The sequence below is a fragment of the Anolis sagrei genome, chromosome Y (assembly GCF_037176765.1).
Source record: "Anolis sagrei isolate rAnoSag1 chromosome Y, rAnoSag1.mat, whole genome shotgun sequence".
Classification (NCBI taxonomy): Eukaryota; Metazoa; Chordata; class Lepidosauria; order Squamata; family Dactyloidae; genus Anolis; species Anolis sagrei.
In genome coordinates, this window is record NC_090035.1 from 13,628,478 (window position 1) to 13,642,664 (window position 14,187).

Below are 14,187 nucleotides of genomic sequence, written 5' to 3' on the forward strand. Positions count from 1 at the left end.
TTTTCTCCTGACGTTTTGCCTGCATCTATGGCAAGCATCCTCAGAGGTAGTGAGGTCTGTTGGAAGTAGGAAAAATGGGTTTATATATCTGTGGAATGACCAGGGTGAAAAAAAGGACTTTTGTCTGCTGGGGCTAGCTGTGAATGTTTCAGCTGATCACCTTGATTAGCATTCAATGGCTTGGAAGTGCCTGGGGGGAATCTTTTGTTGAGAGTGATTTTATGTGCCTGTTTGTTTCCCCTCTGTTGTTTTGCTGTTGTAATTTTTGAGTTTTTTAATACTGGTAGCCAGATTTTGTTCATTTTCATGGTTTCTTCCTTTCTGTTGAAATTGTCCACATGCTTGTGGATTTCAATGGCTTCTCTGTGTAGTCTGACATGGTGGTTGTGAGAGTGGTCCAGCACTTCTATGTTCTCAAATAATATGCTGTGTCCAAGTTGGTTCATCAGGTGCTCTGCTATGGCTGACTTCTCTGGTTGAAGTAGTCTGCAGTGCCTTCCATGTTCCTTGATTCGTGTTTGGGCAATGCTGCTGCGTTTGGTGGTCCCTATGTAGACTTGTCCACAGCTGCATGGTACACGGTAGACTCCTGCAGAAGTGAGAGGATCCCTCTTGTCCTTTGCTGAACGTAGAATTGGTTGGATTTTCTTGGTGGGTCTGTAAGTGGTTTGTATGTTGTGTTTCCTCATCAGCTTCCCTATGCGGTCAGTGGTTCCCTTGATGTATGGCAAGAACACTTTTCCTGTGGGTGGATCTTCATCTTTACTATCTCACCCTGGTCATTCCACAGATATATAAACCCATTTTACTACTTCCAACAGACCTCACTACCTCTGAGGATGCTTGCCACAGATGCAGGCGAAACATCAGGAGAAAAATTGCCTCCAGAACATGGCCATATAGCCCGGAAAAACCTACAACAACCCAGTGACTCCGGCCATGAAAGCCTTCAACAATACTCTTCTTTCTCTCTCTATATCATCTCTCTCTCTCTCTCTATCCATCTATCTATCTATCTATCTATCTATCTATCTATCTATCTATCTAGTACAGTGTTTCTCAACCTAGGGGTTGGGACCCCTGGGGGGAATCACAAGGGGGTGTCAGAGGGGTCACCAAAAACCATCAGAAAACACAGTATTTTCTGTTAGTCATGGGGGTTCTGTGTGGGAAGTTTAGCCCAATTCAATTGTTGGTGAGGTTCAAAATGCTCTTGGATTGTAGGGGGAGAACTATAAATTCCAGCAAGTACAGCTCCCAAATGTCAAAGTCTATTTCCCCCAAACTCCACCAGTGTTCACATTTGGACATATTGAGTTTGGTCCAGGTCCACCATTATTTGAGTCCACAGTGCTCTCTGGATGTAGGTGAACTACAACTCTGAACTCAAGGTCAATGCCCACCAAACCCTTCCAGTATTTTCTGTTGGTCACAGGAGTGCTGTGTGCCAAGACTGGTTCTCACTCATCTTTCTATCTTTCTATCTATCCCTCATCTATCTATCTATCTATCTATCTATCTATCTATCTATCTATCTATCTATCTATCTTGTATATCTAGTTTATCTCTCTGTCTATCCATCTATCTATATCATTGAATATATGTGTTTCATATTCATTCCAGGCCACGAGATGGAGGCAGGGGGGGCCTGGCTGGGGACGAAGAGCTACCTGGAGCTGCTGCAGAGTGAGCTGGACGACTGGGTTTTGTCCCAAGAGGTGGAAGCGGCAGAAGAGATTCCCGCAGGTCAGGCACTGGAAGGCACTGGGCTTCCTTCAGTTGAAAAAAATACAACAACACAGGGGTTGGAGGGATGGAGCATCAAGGCTTTGGGAAACTACAATTCCCAGGACTCTGCAGCACTGAACCATGGCTGTTAAAGTGGAGCCAAACAGCATTCATCATGTGGATGCACCCTGAGTTTATTTGATTAAGTATAATTGGATGCAGGAGTCCATTATTATTATTGACACAAAAGCACAGTATGTCACAGCAAACGAGATCTATATGCTGGATTTCGTATCACAAAATCACAAGTTGAACACTTCCCAAGCGTCTAGGACTGTGGGATGTATTTTCGAATGATGCGCGAAAATCCAAGTCAGGTGGCCTTTTGCAGTTGACAGATTGTGATTTTGTCGATGTTTATTGTTTCCAAATGCTGGCTGAGATCTTTTGGCACGGCACCCAGTGCACCCATGACCACTGGGACCACCTGTACTGGTTTATTCAATCAGAGCCTTTGCAGTTCGATTTTGAGGTCTTGATAGCGGCTGAGTTTTTCCTGTTGTTTTTCCTCAATGCGACTGTCACCTGGTATGGCGACATCAATAATCCAGACTTTTTCTTTTCCACAATCGTGATGTCTGGTGTGTTGTGTTACAAAACTTTGTCATTCTGGATTTGAAAGTCCTGCAGTATTTTTGCATGTTCATTTTCCACGACCTTTGCGGGTTTATTATCCCACCAATTCTTTGCTGCTGGCAGGTGGTACTTGTGACATAAGTTCCAGTGAATCATCTGGGCCACAGAGTTGTGTCTTTGTTTGTAGTCCGTCTGTGTGATTTTCTTGCAACAGCTGAGGAGATGGTCCATGGTTTCATCAGCTTCCTAACACATTTTGGGTCATCCGCTGATTTTTCAATCCTGGCCTTAATTGCATTGGTTCTGATAGCTTGCTTCTGGGCTGCAAGAATTATTATTGTTGTTGTTGTTATTATTATTATTATTATTATTATTATTATTATTATTATTATTCTCTTCTTCCAGGGCCCTCTGCAGATACTCTCAATGATGCAGATGTCTTTTACACCGTGGAAGGGGAAGAAGTTTGCCAATGTTCAAACACTGGAGAGGCTTATGATAAAATTGGTGAGTCTTTTGAGTTTTGGGAAACGATGAAAACACTGGCAAAATCTATTATTAATATTATTATTACTAGCTGCCCCCTGCCACACGTTGCTGTGGCCCAGTCTGTGTATATGTGTTTTGTGTGTATATATGTGTGTATATATTTGTTATTATGTATTGATATCATCTTTCCCCTCTTCTCTCTCTTTCTTTGCATTGGTTATTGGCTATTTTTACTACTACTACTACTACTACTACTAATAATAATAATAATAATAAGTATTGATATCATATTTCCCCTCTTCTCTCTCTTTCACTACATTGTTTATTGGCTATTTTTACTATTATTATTAATAATAATAATAATAATAATAATAATAATGTTATTATATATTGATATAATCTTTCCCCTCTTCTCTCTCTTTCGCTACATTGGTTATTAGCTCTTTTTAGTATTAATAATAATAATAATAATAATGATAATAATAATGTTATTATGTATTGATATCATCTTTCCCCTCTTCTCTCTCTTTCGCTACATTGGTTATTGGCTCTTTTTAGTATTAATAATAATAATAATAATAATAATGTTATTGTTTTATTGATATCATCTTTCCCATCTTCTCTCTCTTCTGCTACATTGGTTATTGGCTTTTATTATTATTATTATTAATAATAATAATGTTATTATGCATTGATATCATCTTTCCACTCTTCTCTCTCTTTTGCTACATTGGTTATTGGCTATTATTATTATTATTATTATTATTATTCTTAATGTTATTATGCATTGATATCATCTTTCCACTCTTCTCTCTCTTTCGCTGCTTTGGTTATTGACTATATTTACTATTATTATTATTATTAATAATAATAATAATAATAATAATAATGTTATTATGTATTGATATCATCTTTCCCCTCTTCTCTCTCTTTCGCTACATTGGTTATTGGCTATTTTATTATTATTATTAATGTTATTATGTATTGATATCATCTCTCCATTCTTCTCTCTTTTGCTACATTGGTTGTTGGCTCTTTTTACTATTGTTATTGTTATTGCGTATTGATCTCATCTTTCCTCTTTTCTCCCTCTTTAGCGACTTTGGCCGAATATTTGCTCAAAGACCAACAAGAGAAGCCAGTGGAGGAGCTTTTCGGTACAATCCCCTTCCATCTTTTGTAACCCTTTAATATCCTAATTTTGGGGCAAACCTTTGCTTTGACTCAGCAATGATCCCATTGTTTCCTTTCCTCCAAAGGAAGCCTGGCTGTGGAGGAGGCCTTTGCAGACGGTCCCAAGACTGAAGAAGAAGGAAAGAAGAGACGTAAGTGCAGAAATGCAGAATGAGGAGGAAGGAAAGCACCTTTCCCTTCTTCTCCAAGAAATGCCAAGGCACCATGCAAGGGGATCCTGGGAAGTGTAGCTTTGCAAAGGCTGGAGCCTCAGCAAATGATACATCCCAAGATCCCATAGCAATTGAGCCGTGGCAGTGTAAAGGGTGCCAAAGTGCATTAATTCCATAGTGTGGATGCCCCCCTGGATCTTTCCTTGATCTGCTTGTTCTCTGCCTGCAGGGAGCAGCTCCGAAGAGCCAAAGGCCAAGCGACAGAAAGTGGGTGAGTGGCACGAATCTTGCCGTCCCAAATGACGTCTCCAGAAGGGGGAAAAGGAAAGGGCCTGAGGCTGTTAGGAATGGTGGGAGTTGAAGTCCAAAACACCAGGAGGGCCCAAGTTTGCCCATGCCTGCTCTAAATGTCCCTCTATACGCTTCATTCATTGCTTCATCCTCCTTCCACCCTTCTCCTTCCTCTCTTCCAGGTCCAGACACCTGTCTCTCAAAGGACCCCGTCCCCATCCTCCTTCAGCCCAATTTCCATGTCCAGTTTCTGGTTACCACCTTCGGAATGGACAAGGGATCCCCGAAAGCCCCGGGTAGGAAAGCCAAGCGTCCAAGACATTGTCATTACAGGACTGTCATTACTGTACCAGTATGGCACCCTGCTCACTTTATCTGTCTGTCTGTCTGGGTTGGAGGTGCTGTGATTTTAACCTGAATGTGCATTGAATATGTTTGAATGGTTTTTAACTGTGAATTTTACATGAATTTATATTTAATTCCGTTTTAAGGTTTGCATATTTGCATATTTTAAATCGTGTACTAATACTTTTATGTTAAGTCGCTCTGAGTTCCCTTCGGGAGAAATAAAGCAGGGTGTAAATAAATATCATCATCATCATCATCATCTATCTTTTCTGTCTTGCTTATCTACTGGGTCATCTACTCATCCATCAACCTCTGTTGTCTGTCTATCCCTCCATCCATCTCCATCTCTGTCTTATCTATCTATCTATCTATCTATCTATCTATCTACTACCTATCTAACTACCATCTCCAACTTTGTATGTCTATCTATCTTTTTTGTCTTGTTTATCTATTATCTACACATCCATCCATCTTTATCTCTCTGTCTCTCTCTCTAGCTTTGTATGTCTATCTTTTCTGTCTACACATCCATCTACTCTGTTGACTATCTGTCTCTTCACACACCCACCCATCCATCTCTATCTCTCTGTATCTCTTTCTATCCATCCATCCATCCATCCATGTATTCTACCTACCCATGCATGCATCCAGCCAGCCATCCATTCTATCAATTTATCTCTGTGTCATATATCTATCAATCCACCCATCCATGTCTGTTGTCTGTCTATCTATCTATCTACTATCTATCTATCTATCTATCTATCTATCTATCTATCTATCTATCTATCCATCCTACCTTTATCTCTGTCTCTATCTCTACCTCTATCTACCCATCTATCCATCCATCCAGACACCTATTCTATCCATTTATCTCTCTGTCATCTAACTATTAATCCATCCATCCATGCCTGTAGTCTGTCTATCAATCAATCAATCAATCAATTTATCTATCTATCTATCTATCTATCTATCTATCTATCTATCTATCTATCTATCATCTCCAACTTTGTATACTTATCTATCTTTTTTGTCTTGTTTATCTATTATCTACACATCCATCCATCTTTATCTCTCTGTCTCTCTCTAGCTTTGTATATCTATCTTTTCTGTCTACACATCCATCCATCCTCTCTGTTGACTATCTGTCTCTCCACCCACCCATCTCTATCTCTCAATCTCTCTGTCTCTCTTTCTATCCATCCATACATCATGTATTCTATCTACCTACCTACCCATGCATCCATCCATCCATCCATCCATTCTATCAATTTATCTCTCTAACTATTAATCCATCCACCCATGCCTGTAGTCTGTCGATCTATCTATCTATCTATCTATCTATCTATCTATCTATCTATCTATCATGTGTCTCTGTCTATCTATTCATCCATCCATCCATCTCTATTGTCTGTCTATCCCTCCATCTCTCTCTCTCTCTCCCGCCCCCCATCTATCTCTGTTGATCCATCCATTCATTGCTTTTGCCTGCCTTCCTATCCATCTTTGTCTTTCTGTCTATCTCTCTGTCTGTCTATCTCTCTGTCTATCTATCTGTCTGTCTGTCTGTCTATCTATCGATCTATCCATCTATCTATCTATCTATCTATCTATCTATCTATCTATATATCTTATCTATCTCTTCATCCATCCATGAATGGATGGAGAGATAGAATATTCAGAGGGTTCTTGTAAATGGGAACATTCAGAGGTTGTATTGTACCCCAAACCTCTTTCTGTCTGTCGGTCTCAGTCTCTCTGACTTGGAATGTCATTTCCAGGGCCTTCTGGGAATCCTAACCTGGAGTATTGCCTTCTCGGCCCCAAAGATATCCAGGTTATCTTGACCTTCGAGCCCATTGTCCAGCAAGTCGCCTGGCCATCCAAGCCTGGGGTTACTGATGTCAACAGCTGCCCAGGTGAGTTGATTGCTCCAATGGCCATGACTCTTGACATTCGTCATTCTCCAAATGGGCATGGGGTGCAAGTCCCATTATCCCCATCGCAGTGGCCATTTGCATGATGACTCCTGCAGTCCATGTGCTTGCAAGCTGAGGATAACTGGTTCTGCAGTCCAACCCACCTGTGCCCCAGATTGGCGCAAATCTGCTATGTATGGAAACTGTATTGGTGGATAGGACTGCAAAGCCTATTATACTCAGCATGTCTTCAATAGAGTGCATTAGATCATTACATTATGTAACATGATTTTTGTTCCTGGGTTATAAATGTCATTTCCTAATTGGTACTAACATAAAAATATAGGAAAAGTTTATGAAACTGTGGGACATCCTGCAACAGCACATTTTGCTCTAGTTTTTCAATGAATATCACATCAAGTGTCAACTAATTCACCTCACTACCTGTGAGGATGCTTGCCATAGATGCAGGCAAAATATCAGGAGAGAATGCCTCTAGAGCATGGCCCTATAGCCCGAAAAAAATACAACAACCCAGTAATTCAACAGAGTTTGTGGCCGCCACAAAAACAATATTTCTGGAGGAGAACAACTATTTTCCAAGTAAGTACCACACAATTAAACAGGAAATGACATTTTCAAACCAGGAACAGAACATTTCTCAAATGTTGTTACATAGTGTCATCATCATCATCATCATCATCATCACCACTCAGACTTTTCAAACCCTTGCTGCTACCGCCCCCTAGTAGTTTTTTGTTGCAATTGCATCTCTGGCAAAAGATGCACAATGTGGAGCAATGAGAAAGCTCAAGTTTGCACTCTTTCACCTGTCTCTCCAGGTGAAGGAGGGCTCTCTGAAACAGACAACCAAAACAGCTGCCCAGATCCATCCTTGGAACAAACTCCCAAAAGACCAGGTTGGTTGCCTCTTCCTCCTCCTCCTCCTCTTCTCCTCCTCTTTCTGTTTTTTCTTATCATTCTCCTTCTCTTCCTTTTCTTCATCCTTTCACTATTCTTCCTTTCTTCTCCTCCCCCTCTTCTTTTCTTCCTCCTTTCTTCATTTTCCTCCACTCCTTCCTTTCTCTCTTTTCTCTCTTCTTCTTCCTCTTTCACCTCTTCTGCTTTCTCTCCATTTCCCTCTTCTTCCTCTTCCTTCTCTCCATCTCCTCCTATTTCACCTCATCCTCCTTTTTTGTCATCATATCTTATATCAACTTATTCCATTCCTTCTTATTTGGTGAAGATAGACCTTGACATTTGGTGAAGATAGACCTTGGCATTTGGGAGTTGTAGTTGCTGGGATTTATAGTTCACCTATAATCAAAGAGCATTGTGAACTCCACCAATGACAGAATTGGGCCAAACTTCCCACATGGAACCCCCACGGCCATCAGAAAATACTGTGTTTTCTAATTGTTTTTGGCGACCCCTCTGACACCCTCTCACGACCCCTCCAGGGGTCCCAACTCCCAGGTTGAGAAACACTGCCCTAAACTATCAGTGAACCCATCAGCCTCAGGCTGTACTACATCAATCATCCCCTTTCCTTTCTCTTCCTTCTCTTCCTCTTCTTCTCCATAGTCACCTGCCCTTTCTTTTCCCCTTCCTTTTAGATTCAGTGGAGGCCTTCTGTGCAGAGCTGAGGCACCTCTTTACTCAAGGAGACCCCTCTCCGGCCCCCTTTTACACAGAAGTCATTCTCTCCGAACTTCCCTTGGAGCTGAAGGGGGGTGGCAGCAGTGACCCTGGAGACCTGGAAGAGAAGCCCAAGAAGAACCCGTTTTCATGGAAGGAGATCTTCCAGACTCCGGTGGTGACAGGGGGAAAGGAGCCCAGCACCAGGGTTATTACACTCCTGGGGAAGTCTGGAGCAGGGAAGACCTCTTTGGCCCAAAGGCTTGCCTCGGAGTGGTCCATTGGCCAGTGGCCCGAGTTTGAAATCCTCTTCCGATTCGACTGCCGGCAGTTGAAGTTTCGAAGTCCACAAAACCTCCAGGAGCTGCTCTTGGGGCACTCGGCACATGCTCCAGAACAGCTCCAGGAAGTCTACAGCTACATTTTGGAAAACCCTAAGAAACTCCTTCTTATTTTTGATGGTTTCGAGGACCTGAAGGACCAAGATGGCCCCGTCGGAGCAGCTTTGTCCCCTCTTTTCCATAAGAAGGCCCTCAACGGCTGCACTTTGCTGCTTCTGTCACGTCCCAAAGACAAGCCTCATCAACACATCCCCAAACCGGACAAAATCCTGGAAATTATGGGGTTTTCTTCACAACAAACCGAAACATACCTCCATCGGTATTTTGAGGCATTTCCTTCCTGCAGAGGAGGAGAAGACTTCATCCGGAGCTCTCCTTATTTGTTCAGCCATTGCTCCCACCCCGAAATGTGCCGATTAATTTGCAACTCGGTTTCCCGAACGTTTGACAAAGAACCTCCTTCAATGATCACTAAACTCATTGCAAAGTCCCTTCTCAAAACCCCCCATTTAAATCACCAACGTCTCGCCAACTTGGCCCAAATAGCTTGGGATTTGGCCCAAAGTGGGCAGAGTGCCTTCACTTCCATTCGTTTTGATTCCAAAGAAGTGCAAGAGTTTGCTTTGGATCGTCAGATTGTGGTCCCTTTACCAGAAGACCCCGTTTCTAAGACGGAGGGATGCAAAACATTTGCCTTTTTTAGCTTCGCCATGCAGAATTTCTTTTTGGCTCTGCATTTGGTCCTGGCCAAAGAGATCAAGGACAAAAAGCTCACCAAATACCTCAACTTGTTCCCCAAATCCAAGAAATCCCTTAGATCTTCCTGGGATTTTGTGCCTTGTTTCTTGTCCGGTCTGCTCTTCTCCAGTGAAATGTTTGGAGAAGATTTGGAGAAGATGGTCTTCAAGAAGCGGAAGAACTTCTCCAAATACATCCGGAACCTGCGGATTTGGGAATTCAGTCCGGATCAACTCCTCAAACTCTTTCATTGTGTCCGTGAAACGGAGGATGAGTATCTTTTGCGGCATTTGGCGCTGAAGCTGCAGCCTGAAATCTCCTTTTCGGGCCTCTCTTTGGCTCCGTCGGACACCTGTGTTTTGGGATCCGTCCTGAAAAGAGCCACCAAAGGAGTCACTTTGGATTTCAGAGGGAGCTCCATCCATTTGGAAGGACTTGTTGAACTGTTCGGCACAGAGAACGTCTCAGAGGTCAGGTAGGTCTTCTCCGGGGATGGACTAGATGACCCTCGGGGGGCACCTTTTGACTTTTAAGATGCAACTATCCTACCCAAACCCGGTCTTTTTTCTTCCAGGGCATCCCTGGGCCAGACAGTCCCGCTTTGGAGGCACTTGTGGGAAAGCGGGGAAGAAAGGCAGCTGCGGTCAGCCATGAAGAAGGCTGCCACCCTGCCCTTCAAGGCCCAGACCATGAGGGACCTCCAGGATCTCTCTGCTTTGGTACAGCTCCAGCAGGAAATGACCGCAGGGTATGTATGGGTGGCCCTCCCTCTCTGGAATGGGGCTGGGGGCTTTTCTGTCAGTCTTTCCTTTCTGTCTTATTTGTGGCATCTATCCCAGTGGTGCAGTAGGTTAGCTATCTATCTATCTATCTATCTATCTATCTATCTATCTATCTATCTTCCATCCATCCATCCATCCATCCTTCATGTCTTCCTGTTCTATCTATCTATTCTACATGTCTGATCTATCCATCCAGTCTGCCAACTCTACCTACCTACCTATCACTCATTCATTCATCCATCCTGTCTGCTTGCTCTATCTATCTAGCTCTGTTTGATCTATCTATCTATCTATCTATCTATCTTTCTTTCTTTCTTTTTTCTCTTGTTTATCTATAATTATCCATTTAACCATCTGTTTATCTTCCCATTCCTCTATCTATCTATCTTTTCTTTCTTGTTAATCATCTACCAATTTAACTATCTCTCTTGCCCATCCCTCAATGCCTCTCTGTTGTCTCTTTCTCTATTGTCTATCCACCTATCTATCTCTCTTTCTAACAATATCTATTTATCTCTATCTGTCTGTCTTTTCTCTCTTGTTTATCTATCATCTATCCATTTAACCATCTATCTCCCTTGACCATCCCTATATCTATCTGTCTGTCTATCTATCTTTTCTCTCTTGTTTATCATTTATTCATTTAACCATCTATTTATCTTAACCATCTATCTATCTATCTATCTATCTATCTAACCATTTAACCATCTATCTATCTATCTATCTATCTTTTCTTATTTATCATGTACCAATTTAACTATCTCTCTTGCCCATCACTCACTCTATCTATCATCTATCTATCTATCTATCTATCTATCTATCTATCTATTGTTCTCTTCTGTTTATCTATCATTTATCCATTTAACCATCTATTTATCTTCCTATCTATCTATTTATCTATCTATCTATCTTTTCTTATTTATCATGTACCAATTAACTATCTATCTATCTGTCTATCTATCTATCTATCTATCTATCTATCTATCTATCTATCATCTATCTATCTATCTATCTATCTATCTATCTATCTATCTATCTATCGTTCTCTTCTGTTTATCTATCATTTATCCATTTAACCATCTATTTATCTTCCTATCTATCTATCTATCTATCTATCTATCTATCTATCTTTTCTCTCTTATTTATTATGTACCAATTTAACTATCTATCTCTCTTGCCCATCCCTCCATCCATCTCTATTGTTTGTTTATCTCTATCTGCCTGTCTGCCTACCTGCCTGCCTGTATATCTTTTCTCTCTTGTTTATCTATCCATTTATCCATTTAATCATCTATCTCTCTAGCTCTTCCCTCTGTCTATCTATCTATCTATCTATCTATCTTTTCTCTCTTTTTATCTATCATCTTTCAATTTAACCATCTATCTTGCTCATCCCTCTATCCATTTCTATTGTTTATCTATCTATCTTTCTCTCCTTATCTTCCATAAGAAAGTGAAAATGTGGCTTTTTGATCAAGCCTTGGGAGATTTTGTGCAATAGATAACTATGAAATTATGTGCAATGACTATTGGAATGGCCCACACGATGACTTTGGTGGGTTTCAATTCCTGTTTACTTTCCTCTTCAGTGGATGCAAGGCCCAATGTATTCCAGCCATTGCAGACCTCCAGAAAATAGAATTCACGTAAGTCCTTTTCTAATATTTATTTATCCTGTCAGAAGTGAGTTGAGGGTACAGTTATAATATATTTGAAAACACAAACAAAGTTAAAAACTTGGTATTATACTAAATATCCTTTGACCAGAAGCTGGCCACTTGGAGTGCCTCTGGTGTCGCTGTGAGAAGGTCCTCCATTGTGCATGTGGCAGGGCTCAGGTTGCATTGTAGTAGGTGGTCTGTGGTTTGCTCCTCTCCACACTGACATATCGTGGACTCCACTTTGTAATCCCATTTTTTGAAGATTGGCTCTGCATCTTGTGATGCCAGAGCACGGTCTTTTCAGTGCCTTCCAGGTCGCCCAGTCTTCTGTGTGCCCAGGAGGAAGTTTCTCATCCGGTCATCCATGGGTTGAGGTTCAGGGTTTTAGCCTGCCACTTTTGGACTCTTGCTTGCTGAGGTGTTTCTGCGAGTATCTGTGTAGATCTTAGAAAGCTATTTCTTGATTTAAAGTGTTTGCATGTTGGCCGATATCTGAACAGAGGATGGGCCAGAGATGTCGTTGCCTTGGTCCTTTCATTATTGGCTGCTACTTCTATATATATGATTGTCTAGAAAAAGAAAGATAAATGCAGTATCAGTTGTGTTACATAGTGTTTTGACTTTGCTTTGCAGGCTGGGGCCCCTCTATGGCTTAAAGGGATTCCGGAAACTGGTCCCAATCCTGGAGGCCTTTCCATCTCTTCGGCACTTAGAGTGAGTATCCAAAGAGTCAAGAGTATTTAGAAGTTTCTTTTGGGGGACTTGGGTCCACGTTTCTGTCCCTATGGCAGCCCCAGCCCCATTGACACCTTTCTATTTATCTCTTGCTCATTTTTTTCCAGCTTGGATTCTCCAAAAGAGAACGAAATCGGAGACGAAGGGATCTTGGCTTTTCGGGAAGTCCTTCCTCAGTTGCGCTCCTTGGAAACATTAAAGTAAGTAATTGGAGATGGGTTCGGGATCCCATCCGCCCAAAATACAGTCCCTAGAATAAGAATACACACACACACACACACACACACACACACACATATATATATACACACACATACACACAAAAGGGGCCTGTGTTGGCAGGGGATAATGGAGACTACAATCCAAGGAGAGTGAAATGACCATGTACTTTTGGTTTGTCAAAACTTTAAAAAGTCTGGATACTTTAAAATGGCCTGGCAACCCTTCAGACCCCAAATGGCGTTGGACTGCAACTCCCATCTTTCCTGGGGATGCTGGGAATTGTTGTCCTGCCACAAATATCTGTTGTAATTCCATTTTTGTTTCCAGTTTGTCTCGAAATAAGATCACGGACCAAGGGGCTGAGGTGCTCTCCGCTGCCCTCCCACACCTGCCTGCCTTGAAGACCCTAAGGTGTGTACTACAAGTCCCATGTTCCACTTCAAGAAAGACAGCCGATGAAGTTCTTTTTAGGGGTAGCACCAATGCTCTTCCTTTCCCCTATTATTATTATTATTACTATTATTAATAATCATTTTAGGGGGGATCTTTCTGTCATTTCTTTCCATTTACCTCTAATCTATCAATACATCTATCTATATGTCTATCTATCTAGCCATCCACCAAATGTATTTATCTATCTGTCTATCTATCCATCCATGTATTCTATCTACCTACCTACCTATTCATCCATCCATGTATTCTCTCTGTCTGTCTGTCTGTCCACCTATCCATCCAGCCATCTAATCTAATATCTATTCCTCCATCCATTCATTCAATCCATGTATTTTATCTTTCTATTTCAGGGGTCCTCAAACCTTTTAAACAGAGGGCCAGATCAAATTCCCTCAAACTATTGGAGGGCCGGATTATAAATTTTAAAAAACACAAAACCATGAATGAATTCCTATGCACACTGTACATATCTTATTTGTAGTGCAGAAAACACTTCAAAACAATACAATAAATACAGAACAATTTTAACAGATATAAGCTTATTAGTATTCCAGTGGGAAGTATGGGCCTGCTTTTGGCTGAGATAGGATTGTTGTTGTGTGCTTTCAAGTCGTTTCAGACTTAGGTTGACCCTGAACGAGGGCCGGGTAAATGACCTTGGAGGGCCATATCTGGCCCCCGGGCCTTAGTTTGAGGACCCCTGATCTATTTATATATCTATCCATTCATGAATCCTATCTATTTATCTATTCATCCATCCATCCATCCATCCATGTCTGTTAATCTATCTATCTATCTATCCATCCATCCATCCATCTATGTATTCTATCTATCTATCTATCTATCTATCTATCTATCTATCT

The 14,187-nt window shown here is 41.4% G+C and overlaps 1 protein-coding gene across 1 annotated transcript in view; it reads left to right on the forward strand.

The window, feature by feature from the left end:
• Positions 1-14,187, forward strand: part of LOC132781560 (MHC class II transactivator) — a 30,964-nt gene that overhangs the window by 13,857 nt on the left and 2,920 nt on the right. The window contains exons 2-15 of the mRNA XM_067461229.1: positions 1,624-1,746; positions 2,770-2,871; positions 3,951-4,010; positions 4,113-4,182; positions 4,433-4,470; positions 4,673-4,786; positions 6,617-6,754; positions 7,597-7,674; positions 8,371-9,946; positions 10,046-10,219; positions 11,843-11,899; positions 12,548-12,628; positions 12,757-12,849; positions 13,199-13,282. Of these exons, the coding sequence (XP_067317330.1) occupies positions 1,624-1,746; positions 2,770-2,871; positions 3,951-4,010; positions 4,113-4,182; positions 4,433-4,470; positions 4,673-4,786; positions 6,617-6,754; positions 7,597-7,674; positions 8,371-9,946; positions 10,046-10,219; positions 11,843-11,899; positions 12,548-12,628; positions 12,757-12,849; positions 13,199-13,282 (2,788 nt within the window). The remainder of the gene's footprint in view (positions 1-1,623; positions 1,747-2,769; positions 2,872-3,950; positions 4,011-4,112; positions 4,183-4,432; positions 4,471-4,672; positions 4,787-6,616; positions 6,755-7,596; positions 7,675-8,370; positions 9,947-10,045; positions 10,220-11,842; positions 11,900-12,547; positions 12,629-12,756; positions 12,850-13,198; positions 13,283-14,187) is intronic.